Source organism: Cynoglossus semilaevis, chromosome 4, assembly GCF_000523025.1.
Source record: "Cynoglossus semilaevis isolate Cse_v1.0 chromosome 4, Cse_v1.0, whole genome shotgun sequence".
NCBI lineage: Eukaryota > Metazoa > Chordata > Actinopteri > Pleuronectiformes > Cynoglossidae > Cynoglossus > Cynoglossus semilaevis.
In genome coordinates, this window is record NC_024310.1 from 9,455,523 (window position 1) to 9,471,891 (window position 16,369).

Below are 16,369 nucleotides of genomic sequence, written 5' to 3' on the forward strand. Positions count from 1 at the left end.
CACACGTACACACACATACACAGATTGTGGTGAGTGTAACCTGGGCTCCCTGTCTGTGTTGGCAGGTGATTGATGAGTCTCTGGATGTTAAAGAAGTGGTTTACAGTGCAGAGAGAGTCAGCGTTATGCATGATGATGAGCTGGTGAGTATAGCACCTCCACAGGGTTCTCTGGGGGACTGTAGTTATCAGTAGTAAGGAGAAGATGAAAAAGGGAGGCGGTGTGGAGGTGTGGGGCTTCGTCCGTAGGAGCCGACCGGCTTTAACGCTGAGAAAATTGCAAGAAGAAGAAAACACACAGCATTTCCCAAATGGCCCTCCCTCTCTCATTTTTTGAAAAGTGTTTTGTTCAGGCTAATATGTTTTGGTTACTTCTGCATGTGCGCATGTTTGTCATGTGAATGTACACTGTGGAAAATTTTGGCTCATACGATGAATGTGAACCCACACAAACTGAGCGTACTCAGTTTATGTTTGAGGTCGAGCGGGGGGTGGAGCTGGACGGGTGAGGGGGAGTAATGGGCGTCTGCTTATGATTGGTTTGTATCATATGTGCCAGGTTGTGTGTGTATGCAGAAAATTGTTGTTGAGGTTTATATGTATGTCACACCTCATGCATGTATACACGCAATTCAAAACTCAAAATATCAACCTGGTGGCAAATCTTATCTTATTAGGAGTGATTTTCCTCACAATAGCCCGAAAATGAATCTGGTTGAATCTATAGAATACATAAACTACTTTGATCAAATGTAATGTTCTTGCAGGGCATGGCGGTTTGAAGAACTAACTGCACTTTAATTCCCATTAAAGGATCACAACCATATTTCACTGTTGAGACGATACCTGGCCAATGAGCTCATGTTTTGTTTTTGTCTTGTCTCGCTCTCACTCGTTGTACCCGTCAGGAGACCTACCGTCCCTTGGGAGAGGATTTCAGCTTCGGCAGCAGTGCATTGATTGGCCTGCTGGTGATTGCAGTAGCCATAGCAACTGTGATTGTGATTAGTCTGGTGCTTTTGAGGAAGAGGCAATATGGGACTATCAGCCATGGCATCGTAGAGGTAAGCAGTATTTTATTGTGCACACAGTGTGGAGAATTTCTGGGGATTAACATTGTTTTACACACACTTAGGCTCACAGAGAGATAAGGCTACGGTGTGTCACTTGACACAGTGTGAATACTGAAACCTCCAAGTTCAGATATGATATAGTTTAAATTGAGAGTTAAGTGAGTAATCCATTCTCCACTTAAGTACACCTCCAACTGCAGTAGTGGGAGATCATTGTGTAATCCAGCTGCGAGGATCCTGGCACAGCTCGACCGTAGATCAAACAGGCAAACAGAGGCAGTTCTGTTTTGCCGTTAGTTATAAAATACAATATAAGCTAGGCTATGTGCTATTCCACAACCTCATTGGCTACTTATACATTTACTTTAGTTAGCAGAATGCTATTTACAAGCAAGAAAGCCATAGAACCAATCTGTGCAAACAAATTAAGACAGTGAAAACAAATGAGAGGAGTATTATTTCTACAGGAATAATAATAAACAGCCACCATGATCATCCAGTACATGACATTGAATATATTTCACATTTCACAATGGATATTTTGGCAGCTAAAATATTAACTACAAACCCCTTTTCTGCTTTTTTCAGTTATAGTTAAAGCACATGTAACGTGACATTTTATCACCGTATATATTTTTCTTAATTTTTTTTCTTGAAAGTTATTATTTTAAAGAAAATATTTAATTGATCTAATCTTATTCTGTATGAATAAATATACACATTCATCGTAAAATACCTTATGCCCATAGTAAGGTCATCCGTCATAAATGCTCTGTGTCTGTCGTCTCTCAGGTTGACCCCATGCTGACACCAGAGGAGCGTCACCTCAGCAAAATGCAAAACCACGGCTACGAAAACCCCACCTACAAATATCTGGAGCAGATGCAGATCTAGCCAAAGCCTAGAGAGGGCGCAGGAGAGCTGACTGACAAGAGGACAGCAACCATGGGGGAACATACTACTGACCAATAACATATGACGCTATTGTTACAATTATTTGCATACATTAAAACTCCACTTAACGGTTTGTTGAAAACAATCCTGAAATAATGCTACTACTTCTACTACTGCTACAACTGTAATATAGAGCTCTTTTGATCATGTTTCTTTTGAAAAGCCGACCTGCCATGTTTTTGTTTTGTTTCGTTTTTTTTTTCATTTCAGGAACTGTGATTTTGTTTATCAATACAGTTATCAAGATCAAGATGTATATCATTTATTCAGAAAGTTTCTTTTTTACTTTTCAAGGTGATAGCCAAATCTAGCAAAATGTAAAGTGGTTTTGAGTAGCCATTATCAAACCGTCACTCCAGGCACTACACTTTATTTTTCCCATCATTCAAGTGTCCAGAGCAGTTTCTGATTGTTTCTCAAAAAAAATTGGTGTTTTAGATGCAATAGATTGCTTGTATATGAAGGTTCTTTGTACCGATTAAAATGTATAGTGAAACAACAAATGAGAAAAAAATGAAATCATTAGTTATTTATATTATGTTCTTTGTTACAAGACTAAATATACCGTTGAAATTATATATATAAGAATATATATATAAATATGAGAGTAGCTGTTTGTATCCATTTTCCCCAGATAAAAGGATATGAGTTAAATTAGGGTAAAAAAAAAATGTAAAAATTAAAAGTGTGCACAGGCCACCCAGCTCACACAGACTACTCAGAGCCCAAACCACCTGAATATCACAACAAGTTCCCTTCTACACATACATACATGCTGTTACTAACAGAAAAGCAAACCAATAGATTTAAATTGATCACTGACTTTTGTGTGACATAATTGAATGTATTAGAAAAACTGGTTTTAATGCTGTGTCATATGCTGTAAATTGTGACAGTGGATGAGAAGATTTAAAAAAAAACAATTTTATGAAAAGTATTTAAGGCAGAAATAAACAACTGTATTACTTCCAGATGCTGAATTCCTATGGGGAAATACAACAGTGGTAAACCAACGTTTAAGACCAGAAACCATCCTGATACAAAGCTCTTTATTTACAGGGACAGGACTAGCTTAAGGAAATTTAAATAAAAGAGAGAAAAAAACAATATTCTCCGACTATAGGAGAATTGTTACCTTAACTACCACCAGTCATACAGCACCAAACAGTCAGATAGTCCAAAACATGTCCACAGATGCAATAAACATCTGCTTAGAACTCATTAGGTCCCAATGGGCCTAAGACTGAAAGTCAAACGCAAACATTTTGCCGACTTCAGGGATGCTGCAGTCAATAACTGGGTTCACATCAATCAGTTAATGCTGGAATATAAGACTGAAAGCTACTAAGGTTTATGGATTTGTTGCTGGATCAAGAACAGTTGCAGGCAATTTAGAGCTGGGGGTCTGTGCTAAATGATACAGAAAGCCAAGCAGGTTGCTGAAATATTACGTTTTGTTTTTTTCAGTAGAGAGTGACACAAAATAAACTGAATCCTCTTTTTTCTGTCTTTTCCCTATCTCTACATGTCTATGCCTGTATAGTTGATGTGGCAATCTTGGCTTTTTTTTTTTTGCCCTGGAGAATTACCTGTGGTGTGCATTGTACCTATATGAGCTGATATGGTGTATATTTTTAAGTTTGTTCGCTTTTTTTCTTCTCTCTCTCTCTCTCTCTCTCGCTCTCCTCCTTTCTCTCTCTTCCTGTGACAGTATCTCTGTATGTGACTGTCTCACTATGCACCCAAACGGCTTCAACCTTGTAATTGCCTGCTTGATTGTGGGAGAGGAAACTATAAATAATATTGATTTTTTTAAAAAAACAAAATGATTGACGCCAATGGAAACAGATTCACGGTGACAAGGGGATACACTTCAATAAACTCACAACTTCCACATGGATGTGTCATTTTCCATATACAAATATGAGTGGATGGATGAATGGGTGGTTGGTTCGCTAAGTTATGATTGTATAAATTGAACTGCACTCAACAGCTATTTATTTACATCATTTTCAATTGAGAACTGTTACTATAACACATCCCACTTCCCTTAAGCCCAAAGCAATTTTGCCATCTTGGTTTGGTAAAAGATAAGTCAGGGAGCAAGGTCTAAAAATTGTCCAAAAGGGAACCAGATAATAACAATAATAAATAAAAATAATAACAAAACATTGATACAGTTAGCTATAGAGATGATGAAGTTGACTGCAAATTTACTAAAGGTAAATTATTTTCTTTTTAAAATAGCTGACTGTAAACAACACAGAAAATAACAAAATTATAGAGTTTGAAGATGCAAAATACATAAAAAATATATAGCTAATAGATAGTATGTTTAGTACATACATATATAATAAGTAAGACCTGGACATCTACAAATAGACATGAAAACAAAAGTGTACTAATGCATTTCATTGTTTCAATATGTTTCAGTATATTTTGTTTTTGTAAACTAGGATTTAGGTAGTCATGAGCTGACTAATCGTTGAAACCATACTGACTTAAAATATCTTAGGTTTGACAGTTTGTTACGTCACATCAAGGTGTTGCGTTCACATCCCAGGTACACTGTGGGGTATTCACGTACGGGGGCGGGCTCTTTATCGTCATACTGAAACTAGTGGCTCATCGTGACAAATAAGCAGACTGAGTCATCATGTTTGGGAAACACCGTTAGACCCCTCGCTTAAGTTCACATGATACTATACACATATTGTATGAAACAGAGATTATATGAACTATTTGTAGTGTAAAAACGTTTTGGATTTACATTTGCACAGGTGCTTTGAACGTAACCTCAAACGTAATATTTCACCGCTTAGAAACATAAATCAGTGAAGTTCTTAATCATTTTCAAGGCAGCGGATTTCCTTGACAGAGTTTGGTGCAATCCTGAGTCGTTTTACATTGAATTTGAGCTAATCTAGCTAGCCCACCTGCGGCAGGTAAACAGGAAGTAGACACGCACGGAGACACGCCCGCAGAAACCCGACGCTTGTGGAAAACTTTTTTCTACCTGCTAGTTTCCCTCGGTTGTGGTTACACTGAGAGACGACATATTCTGTATAGAAGAGTACCAGCGAACACCTGATCAGTAGAGGGTCTTTTTTACGTTCGTAGTGTTTTTTTTAAAACTACTTGATTCATTCGTTTACAAGACTTGAATCGTCTCTTTGCCACCGACGAACGCAGGTTCATCTCGGGAATTCAACCGCAGAAGGTCAAAGGAAATATCCAGGCTAAAGGGACAGGTGGAAGACAAGACATTTTTGTTCACTTTGTTTTAATCCAGGTGGTAACCTCTAATGGATTACATGGACAGTGGATTGAGGTACACCCCGAAGTCGGTAAGAAATTACAGTCATTGGTACATTGTGTTTGTGTGTTTGTTTTTATTTTTTCGTTATCAAAAATTGGGCAAATAATCAACTCAAAACTTTAAAACCTTTACATTTTTCTGACAAGATCAGTGTTTCCTTTTTTTTGCAAATATAGAGCTTTTACTATTGTACTAATTTTAGTTTCAAACTAATTAAACTCTTTTTTTTAGAAATGTGTCATATCAAGAAGCACTTGCTCTAAAAAACTACAGTTATTGTCAAACTTGTTTTTGTTCAATAGTTATTTGTATAAAATAGTTCATCCAAATGGTGCACATTTCTACTGTAAGTCAAATGTGAAGTAAGACAAGGAGACAGATATCCACTCTATTGTAGGTCAAATAGGTGAACCGTCTTATAGGAACTGCTGACTGAAGTCCACACAACCAAACAGTTTTTTTGTGTGTGGAAAGACATACACAGGCACTCATTGTGCACATTTTTATCTAATTCAGACTGTAGTCGTTTTACAAATACCTAATTTAAAACTAGGGGATTGACACTGGTAACAGGCTATGATTTCTAAATAGAAACAGCAGAGCAAGAATTTAAGTTAAAAACTCTTACATAATTCCAACTATGAAAACCTATGGAGTTTGTAGAACAACAGGATTCATACCGAGATATTTTTTCGGGTGTTTGACAGAACCTAGTCAAATACTCCAAACAATTACTGCACCTTTAAAACTAATCCCTAAATAAAAAAAACCCCATCTGATTGAACATCTTTGACTCAGAGATGAATTACAAATATAAAGGATAGATGTTGGGAAACCATGGAGCAGTCTGAATTCCTCCAGATCCTCCACCCTGTTGTAACTTGCTCAACTGTGTCCTTCTGTTGTGTTGACTAACAACCTTTTAATATGGCTCCATACATTTGTGTTTATGGTAACAAACAGTAATGCTGTGTAATAAATCAACAATATGTGAAACAAATGATGCAAGTTAGTCAAACAAAATTTATATTATTATTATTTATAGGTGTTTTCAAATATTTCAAATCATATTTAAAATTAAATCTCAATAATATTGATGCTATGACAGGGATGTGTTTTTAGTGCTTGTGTACAGGGTGAATTCCTTTAGCATTTATACCAAATTTTGCAACATATGGGCTAAGTGAAAGTAACATTTTGGCTAACGTTGTCCCAGGTTTGTTTATACTTTTTACTAAATTACCTTTTTTGTGTGTTTAAGCTAACCTAACCTACATTCAAATATATTATTCTGTCACCCAGTCTCTCTTTGGGAAATGTGGTCGCAATTTTTTGCTCCCTTTCTACCAAACACATTTAATATGCAACACATTTGAATGTCAACACAGCATTAATTTAAGATTAGCATAGTGTACGCTAAAATGGCATTGAGGAAGCATGTGCTTTACGCCTGTACATTTTAGACTGTGGTTTGGACATTTATAAAAAAACAATTTCAATGACAAATTTAACAGCCAAATATATTTTATATGTACCATATAATGTAGCAACATGGAATGGTTACATGATGTTAGCATTCTCTTCTAGAGTATGTGCGTTTGAACAGTATCAGATTTGAACAGGTGGCATTACAGTATATGCTCATAAAACATTTAACACCAAAGAACAAATGCTAATTTAAACATTTATAATCACAAAATCAAATATTTATGATGTTTTTGTTTTGTTGTTTCAAAAAGAACAATTCTTTGTCACTGCCAAGTGTTTTCTTCAAAGTGCTGTGCTGTAGAGCTCTGAAACTTGTTGTGTTTCTACTCTACCCTTAGTGACTGGTGTGCTCACAGCAGGTTTGACAGGATTTTACATGATGAAACCTTTGTACTCCCTCCCCCTCTGTTTCCTGCTTCTCTGTTTCGCTCCTTTAAGGAAAGAACCGATCTCTGTCTTAGAATTGACACTGAAACTGTCTATTTGTGCTTCTTGCCCACATCCATTCACTTCTATTCTCATGCAATCTCAAGCAACCAGTGATCCAGGAATTGTTTCTGATTTTTCATGTTGCTTTTCTGACTTAGGAGCTACTTGTGTCACTGACCACATTCTCCGACATTCCAACAATATGCAAGTAACTACTTGCTGTCTGCAGCTGTCACTTATCAACCGTTGATTATCTGCTCAGTTTAAAAAAAAAAAGCAGGACTCTCATCTTGAATTTGCAAAAATGTACCACGTCTGTGGTAAGGTAGTATACCCATGAAAATGCAGCACGTCTTTTAATATCCTTTCAATGAAATGTAGGCGATAATGCAGACATACATAACGGTTATTACAGACAAAAATTAAATTACAGACATAAAATGTATGTAATGCAGCTGAATTTCAGTATAAATGTCATTTTAACTCACCCTTACCTCCATATATCTCTAAATACAAGGCCAAGAATCTTTCAACATTTTATACAAAACAATGAACCAGGTTGAAAAATCACTTTCAAAATCGGATTCATTTAGTTTGAAAATGTAGCTTAAAGGCTCAACCTGTGTTTTTCTAGGCCTGCATTTTACTTTGTGTCCCTGTAGAGTCACCACATGTCACTGCATGTACTCATGGGCCACATGCTTTTGCTTCACAAGAATTGATGTTGTGATTCAATAATGAAATAATTTTAGTATGTACTAAAATAACTAAAAATAATATGATATATATGATATTTAGCACTTCTTCTGTTTCAAACTAAGGCAGACATATTGGTTCTTTTGCTCCAGAAAAACAGTTTACTTTTTCATTCACATAACAGTCAGGATTTCATGAAATAATTGATTCTGTAGTCACATTACTGGGCATGGTTTTGTTATTCAGGTGCAGATTAAGAATAAACTTCTGAGATTAGTTAGGAAGCTGTTGTTAATGCAATGTAAAACAGTTGTCCAGCGTTGCTCATTCTGCCGATGCACACACATCTAAATTGCTTCTAAGTTGCCTTACCTCTTGATGTGCGATATGGTACTTATATAGGTCTCTCCTCAGGACAAAGACTGGGACACCTCCGTCCAGTTCCTGCCTGCCTCAGATAACAAAAAACTTGAGAAGAAAAAAGGTCCAGGAAAACTTGGAGCTGTGATTGGTGTGGTTGTCTTTGCTGCTGTCATTGCACTAATGACTGGACTACTGGTCTGGCACTTCCACTGTAAGTAACTCCTGCCTCTCTCCAAGCCACTGGTTCCCAAACTTTTTTGACTTAAAATCCTAAGCTATATATATTATACTGTGGTTGAGTAATTAAATAGATGCTTTGTCTTATATAATTGTGTTTTTTCACCACTCATCGTAATTTATGCTAAGTGTAAATCATATATATTTTTAATACTTTTTTGTTATCTGTCAGTTTATTCTTTTGGCATTTTATTTCCTTTTTTTTAAAAAAAAATATTGTTTTGCATCTATATGTTAGGTAACAGTCCACTCTTTTTAAGCTCACTGTAAACGTAATATATAAAAAAAGAATACACTTACACTACAACACTTTCTTAAAAGAGGTTAGACAGCTGTTTCAGAGATGCTTGTCTCTGTGTCTCCTGCAGTCCGTAAAAACGTGCGAATCAAGAGGATATACAGCGGCTCTATGCGGATCACCAACCAGGTGTTTGAAGATGCCTATGAAAATCCCAACAGCTCAGAGTTCAAGGCCCTGGCGAAGCAAGTTGTCACACATGTAAGAGCTCTACTCAGTTCTTCACTTTGCTCCTAAACTTTTAGCTCGATTTGTAAACTGTAATTTTCCTTTAATGCTATGTTGCTGTTACATTCCCTTTCTCCTTCAGCTTAAAACCCTGTATTCCAAGAGTCCACAGTTGGCTAAATGCTACGTTGGTTCTACAGTTCTGGCTTTTAGGTAAGGCATGGTGCAAAAGTCATATTTTGAACACTTCTTGTTTGTAACAGTTTTGTAACAGTACCTCAGTCTTCTGTGGGTTAAACACTTCCCTTTCAAAATCTGGTGTCAGCCAGACAGTATAATTTCATGTGAATTTAAAGTTAGGATGTTGTAGTTGATTTGTGGCATGGTATTTAATTTTGATATGTGCCCGTGGCCACTTTAACATAAAGCCGTGGTTATGTATGAGACATAAGTTAACAGCTAAACATTCACTTTGTTGATACTTACACAGCAGTAATATATTACTGACCTTTTGCATATATCCATATTTCTAGTGAAGGGAGCGTCATGACGTACTATACCTCTGAGTTCAACATCCCAGCAGGCCAAGAGGCAGCTGTGGACAAGGCCATGTCTACAATGGACAAGCTGGTGGACAAGGAGCAACGTTCCATCAGCAGAGCTGGTAACTCTCTGGTCCTGGACGAGGTGGTGTCTTCAGGTAGGATAACAAACACACTCCATTTCTTTGGCCATATTTTTAGTTGTAATGTTATATTCATTACATTTTCGTCCTTCTAACAGCTCTTGATGCTCGACTGTTCTCAACACCTTTCAACAGTAAGTGCTCAGAGTTTTTTTAATTTTTGCTTTTATAGTTTAAGGTTGTCTTAGTAAATTAATGACTAGTGGTATTTTTATATGTAACTAAGTAATAGCAACAATAATAACTTGATGTCAAGACAAGCAAGTGTCTTTGTGATATACTTACATTTTCTAATTTTGTAACTGGACATCAATGTTATTGTGAGATAACTCAGATATATATACATATTTATGTTATTATTGTTATTTGTTAACATGCCGAAGTTTGAACATCATTGTTTTTTTGTTTTTTTTTGTTTCTTGTTGTCTCAGAGTATCTCAGGTTTTCTGAACATTTGAGATCCAATTACATAGGGACCATCCAGTCCCCTGGCTTCCCCAACAGTCCTTACCCCCCCAACACGTACATCCAGTGGCAGCTGAGAGCCGACCCAAACTACCACATCAAGCTGGAGTTTGATACCATGAACCTGGAGGAGAACTGCAAGAATGATTTTGTCAAAATCTACGACTCCCTGGCTGCCATTGAGAGTCGTGTCATGGAAGAGTGAGTTTGTCCCCTGGTCTCCTCTGCTGACAGTCATCCATTCATTTTACTAAGCAGCTCTATGTGAATGCTGTCACATTAGAGCACAGGTGTCAAACTCAGGCCCACGAGCCAAATCTGGCCCCTGGTGTAATTAAATTTGGCCCGCGAGATCTATACTGGCGGGAATTGTAGTATTAGCGATGTATGCACAATATTATAGCACATACATTTTTGGTTGTTCTTTTGTTAGCCTGAAAAAAAAGATGTACATTAAAAAGAACTCTAAAGGCAATAGAGATATAGAGAAACATATAAAAAACAAATACCACTGATGTGTTTTATTTCAATTTTTTTTTTAATTTTGGCCCACTGTGAAACTGAGTTTGACATCCCAAGTTAGTTTTAGAAGGAAAATACAGTACAAACAGTACATCATAACATGATCACATAATTCTTGTTCTCTTTAAGTCAAAACTACACAGATCTTTTTAAAATGTATTTATTTTTTGCGGGAAAAGAAATAAACCTGGAGCCTCCTGGTGGCAGACGGGGGTCCTGCCACTGTACCACTACAGCCTCTTTATTTAATATTTAGGTGGATTCATGCTACATTATATCCTCTACTAAATACACACATACAGTGTATGTAAAGTAATAAACTGTGTACAACTTTTATACCAAATTAAAGTAGGTCTGGTATTTTCCAATTAAAAAAGGTCATCCAGGATGTAAATTCATGGTCATGCATCTTTTTTTTTTTTTACTCAACAGAATGTGTGGATATTACTCACCCAGCGAACCACTGGCATTTCTGTCCTCGGGTAACGTCATGCTGGTGACCATGGCCACGAATGCAAACAAGAACTATCCAGGATTTAGGGCCACAGTGTCACAAATCTATCGCTCAAGTAAGGGTAGGAACTCGAGTCTGTCCATGCAGCTGAGCTTTAGGATTTACCTTAAATATTTCAGTGCTGATGAGTTTTCTGTCCATGGTTTTTTCTCTCTAAACAGAGACCACATGTGGTGGTCAGCTCAAAGGAGAGAAGGGTACTTTCACTACTCCTAACTTTCCAAATTACTACCCCCCTCGTACTTCGTGTCAATGGTCGATCGAGGTAAGACATCCATGCCTATGTGACTCAGCCATTGCATTTACAAGTCACTCTTTCGTCTATTTTGTTAACTTGTGTTTTGTCACAATCACTCAGGTTCCTGCTGGCAAATCAGTGAAGGTGACTTTCAAAAGGTTCCTCCTGTCTGAACCTGGACAGGAAAACAACAAAGAGTGTCTAAAAGACTACGTGGCAGTCAATGGAAAGAAGTATGTCTCTGTCATTACTTGTAACTAATCCATAGGGTTTTCAGTCCAGAGGAGACATTTCACATCTCTGTGTCTAACTCTTCAGGCTGTGTGGTGAACATCCAGATGGAGTACTAACAGAAACCAGTAAGACCAATACAATGAACGTTGTATTTGTCTCCGATTCCTCCTATGTGGACCTAGGATTTCAAGCAACTTTTGAGGCGATTGATGTAAAAGACCGTGAGTGACTCTTGTGCTTCCTCAAAATTTAATAATATACAATAGTTATTATTATTATTCCAAAGTGCTGGTGAACAACTAAAATTAAAATCCTGTTAATCACAGGGTAGCTGTGAATTAATCAGGATTAATCGATTATTGAACTTTGTCGTTTCCAGCTTGTCCTAAACAGTTCCAGTGCAACAACCTGCGCTGCATCAAATCAGAACTCAGGTGTGACGGCTGGAACGACTGTGGAGACATGAGTGACGAGTTGAAATGCAGTAAGTCAAATGTTTGCAAATGCCAGTTATAAATGTTGTTTTTTATTTTCTTTTTTACTTTTAATAATTAATGCATATAATTATTTTGTTTCCCTTCAGCATGCAGTTCGGAGAGCATCCACTGCAAAAATGGCCTGTGTAAGCCAAAGTTTTGGCAGTGCGACAGCATAGACGACTGTGGTGACGGCACAGATGAGCTCAACTGTGGTAAGATCCAAAACTTTGATTTGACAGAGAGAGCATTTGTTTCACGTTTCGAGTTCATTTTCTCAAAATTGTTTCTTCTCTTTTGAAGGTGGATGCAAATCTGGACAATTCACTTGCAAGAATAAAAAATGTGTTTCTGAGAAGTCTCGCTGTGACAGCAGGGACGACTGTGGTGATGGGTCAGATGAACTCGACTGTGGAAGAGGTGAGGGACATCTTCACTGTTGTCTGGCCAATATATTAATTCTAGCCAAAGCCAAATTTTTTGTGCCACTGCATTTTATTCTTTTTTTTCATTTCAATAATTCATTATTTAGATTTGTCACAAATAAAGGCAAATAACAAATAGAAACACATAGATGTTGTTGCAGTTATTTACCATTTACCGTTCAAAAAATATGCAGACAAAGTAACCTTATGGAAGTATAATGGACTAGGTTTTGTTTTCTCTGTTTCTTGAGGTGGTGGAACAACCTGCACTGATCTAACATACAAATGTAAAAACAACCAGTGCATCAGCAAAGTAAACCCAGAGTGTGATGACACACGGGACTGTGAAGATGGATCTGACGAGGAAAACTGTGGTATGTCGCAAACTGGAATCTCACCTGGAGTCTGTTCATTGTGTCAGAATAATACTGGATGAATGAATGATCGTGTTTTTGTTCTGTTCATTGTGTCAGAATAATACTGGATAAATGAATGATCGTGTTTTTGTTCTTGTTGTGTTTTTTGTTAAAGACTGCGGAGGACGCATGTTTAAGACGTCACGTATAGTTGGCGGTCAGGATGCTGAAGAAGGGGAGTTTCCATGGCAGGTCAGCCTCCATGTGAAAAGTTACGGTCACGTGTGTGGAGCGTCCATCATCAACCAACGATGGCTGGTCACCGCTGCTCACTGTGTGCAAGATGATGGCAAGATAAGGTAGGACGTTATTTTAATATTTTATCTTTTGTCCAACGACAGAAAACGTTTTGGACAAAAGTAAACAACAAGTAACTACATGTTATAGGTTCACATACCATGCTCTTTGAAAGGGAAAGCAAAAGAATTAGATTAAAAGAAAATTAAATAAATAAATGATTTTGACAGAAATTGTTAAATCTAATTTTCCTTGAACTTGTCACTAATCCAGAGATTTATATAATTCCTAAAGTTCACAAATCATATACCCAGAATTGCTACGTGAAGCTACATGAAAAAATGCAAATTAGATTGGATATGCAAATAAAATAAAAATATAAGCAAATAAAAGAAGAAGAAAAAGAAAAGTTAGTAAAAAAAACTGCCTGTAATGTTTTTGCAGTTTACTGTTTTGAAGAAAAGGTTTGTACATCACTGCTGTACAGAAAGGCATTGTCATTTGAAATGGCTCACATTTATCAAATGGCCTTTAATGATAGAGGGAGGATCTTGAATGAACACATTGTGGTCTTGGTTTGTCCTGGTCTTCAGGTTCTCTCAGCCCAGTACTTGGGAAGCTTACTTCGGTCTTCATGAGCAGCGGAAGATTGGCAGTCACGTGGTAAAGAAAAACCTGAAGCAGGTTATTCCCCACCCCAACTACAACGCATACACCTTCGACAATGACATCGCCCTGATGGAGCTGGACAGTCCACTCACTTACTCTGACTACATCAGGCCCATCTGCCTCCCATCTGCGCAACACGAATTCATGACAGGCAGTACAGTGTGGATCAGTGGATGGGGAGCCACTCGAGAAGGAGGTGAGTCTGAATTCAAGTCATCCGATCCCCCCCCCCCAATCGGGTAAAGACTGTATCAGAACAACTCTGGTACAGAAAGTCACCCATTATAGTTTCTGTAGTTTTAACCGATGTGCGAGTGCGCCCCCTGGAGTCCATAAAAATAACTTATCTAATGTCTCATCAACTAATTATTTTCAAACTCAAACTCTTTTCTGCGTTGCTCTGCATGAAATTGCATTATAACAGAGACATATAGTATATATAACTACTTATATTAAGTATAATTCAACTACTTAATATATTCCTATGCTCTAGATTCCTATTGTTAAAATTAACTTAGTAGAGTGGTTGTGTTTTAATTGTTCAATTCAAATCAGATTTTACCACAGAGTTTCAGAGCTGACAAACTTTCTGAGTAATCTGCATTATTTTTTTATTTTATATATATTATATATAATAATATATATTATATATTGTGAAAAGTGTGTCATTTAAACTTAAAGCAAAATTTTGTGATATGTTTTTGTTTGTGTTTTAGGCTACGGTGCATCCATCCTTCAAAAGGCTCAGGTCCGAATCATAAACAAAGATGTGTGTAATAAATTAATGGGGGGTCAGATAACCTCTCGGATGTTGTGTGCTGGAGTTCTGACTGGAGGAGTCGATGCCTGTCAGGTAATCAGTCTTCACCTTGCTGAAGTTATCCACACAATTTATGTCTTTTTTTTCATTTGTTTGGACATGATTTCATTATCTACATAAAATTTCTAAAACGTAAAATGTTGACTACAGAAATATAAAAATCTGACAGTTAAATAATACCCATGAATGTGTATTTCTGTGTCTGTGTGTGTTAGGGTGACTCTGGGGGACCTTTATCCAGTCCAGCAGGCAGTAGAATGTTCCTAGCAGGTGTGGTAAGTTGGGGGGAAGGCTGCGCCCGCAGAGATAAAACGGGCATCTACACAACTGTCACCAAGTTCATTGGCTGGATTAAAGAAAAGACTGGAGTTTAGAAAAATGTGAATTATTCAAATCAGGTCAAATATGGACAAATATGAACGTTTGGTGATGAGGAGGAACCTACTGCAGATTGTTGCTTGAAGAGAAATTGCCACGCATTTTAACTCCTCTGCAGGTGTAAGGGCATGTTGGTGATATGTTTTTAGTGTAAATAAGTGTGTTCTTTTGCCATGTATTGTTTTGTATGTCTTTTGTTTGTAGTTTCTTTTAATGGAGGCAGTGTGAGGTGCTGCACAGTAGATTTGAATCAAGATTGTTACACTTACACACATTTAAAACATGCCTCTTCATACAGTACTCTGTTTTTTTTATAAAAGGCCAAATAACCATGTTTATTGCTGCCATTGTGCTATATTTTGTGAATTAAAAACAAAATGGTAGCAAGATCCTTCTACCGTACCTCCTATGGCTTGGTATATTATGCATTATACAGAATTTTTAGACCAACAGAAACCCCTGCTCTCAGCTGCCCCTTCAATATGTTTTGAAAGACTTCTTTAAAATCTTCAGGATTTTATGAGCATAAAACAGTGACATAATGTTTTGTCAATTAAATGTTTTGTTTGTAATGTGATTCTAATCTTTCATCAATACAAGACTAGACAGTCTGTTTTAATTTGTGTAAATGTGTACATCAAATGTTTTTAAATAAAATATTTCTTACATTTGAAGTCTCTCTTTTTTATTATTCCAACTTCATGATAAGGTTGGTTTAAATACTACTTTGTGTTTTTCAATGGCTCCTGTGATGTATCAGTTAATGTCAATTTGGTTGTGGACTGTTTTACAAGCTTTTAAGTTTTACACAAACTGAAACCTTGTTATAATACTAATTTAGTTTTCTACTTATTGTCTGTAGCTTATCAGTCTGTATATAATACAGAAATATGTATCTTTTATGCTTGATTTTTATTTTTTACGTTTCTGCTATATATTTTCAAATGACTATACAAAATATTTAATTTAGAGCTTCCAAAAATGCAGACCTTTCACTCTGTGAAAAGCAATAAAAGCAAAAGGGGTATTTTTGTAGAGATACATGTTTTTGTAATGTAATGTTTTTTTCCAGTAAAATGTACCCTAACACTGAAAATGCAGTTTTTTGTTTGTTTTTTTAGCAATGACTTATTTGATTTTGTTTCAGGCTCGACTGCGATACATCATTGTCCCACTAGTGGGCACACCGTGGCATCTAGTTAGTATAACTATGGTTTCACATTTTTTTGCTTTTTTAAAATTTTATTTTATTATTATTTTATTTTA

The 16,369-nt window shown here is 36.7% G+C and overlaps 2 protein-coding genes across 7 annotated transcripts in view; both read left to right on the top strand.

Moving 5' to 3' along the window:
* Positions 1–3,920, top strand: part of aplp2 (amyloid beta (A4) precursor-like protein 2) — a 50,988-nt gene extending 47,068 nt beyond the window's left edge. For all 3 annotated transcript variants that reach the window (XM_008308991.3, XM_008308986.3, XM_008308987.3), the window contains 3 exons: positions 66–143; positions 908–1,063; positions 1,865–3,920. In XM_008308991.3, the coding sequence (XP_008307213.1) occupies positions 66–143; positions 908–1,063; positions 1,865–1,966 (336 nt within the window). In that variant the 3' untranslated portion in view covers positions 1,967–3,920. The remainder of the gene's footprint in view (positions 1–65; positions 144–907; positions 1,064–1,864) is intronic.
* Positions 3,921–4,674: 754 nt separating this feature from the next.
* Positions 4,675–15,767, top strand: st14a (ST14 transmembrane serine protease matriptase a). 4 transcript variants are annotated; one of them, XM_008308982.3, is made up of 19 exons: positions 4,675–5,373; positions 8,361–8,532; positions 8,927–9,057; positions 9,167–9,237; positions 9,558–9,724; positions 9,808–9,843; positions 10,141–10,375; positions 11,129–11,271; positions 11,372–11,475; positions 11,569–11,681; positions 11,767–11,903; positions 12,062–12,166; positions 12,266–12,373; positions 12,462–12,578; positions 12,835–12,957; positions 13,115–13,298; positions 13,830–14,101; positions 14,622–14,758; positions 14,941–15,767. In XM_008308982.3, exons 1-19 carry the CDS (start codon positions 5,332–5,334, stop codon positions 15,097–15,099), a joined length of 2,556 nt encoding a protein of 851 aa, XP_008307204.1. In that variant the 5' UTR covers positions 4,675–5,331; the 3' UTR covers positions 15,100–15,767. The 4 variants fall into 4 exon arrangements, with proteins under 4 accessions (XP_008307204.1, XP_008307205.1, XP_008307207.1 ...); XM_008308983.3 differs by having other exon boundaries at positions 11,129–11,265; positions 14,941–15,766; XM_008308985.3 differs by having other exon boundaries at positions 8,373–8,532; positions 14,941–15,766.
* Positions 15,768–16,369: the final 602 nt, after the last annotated feature.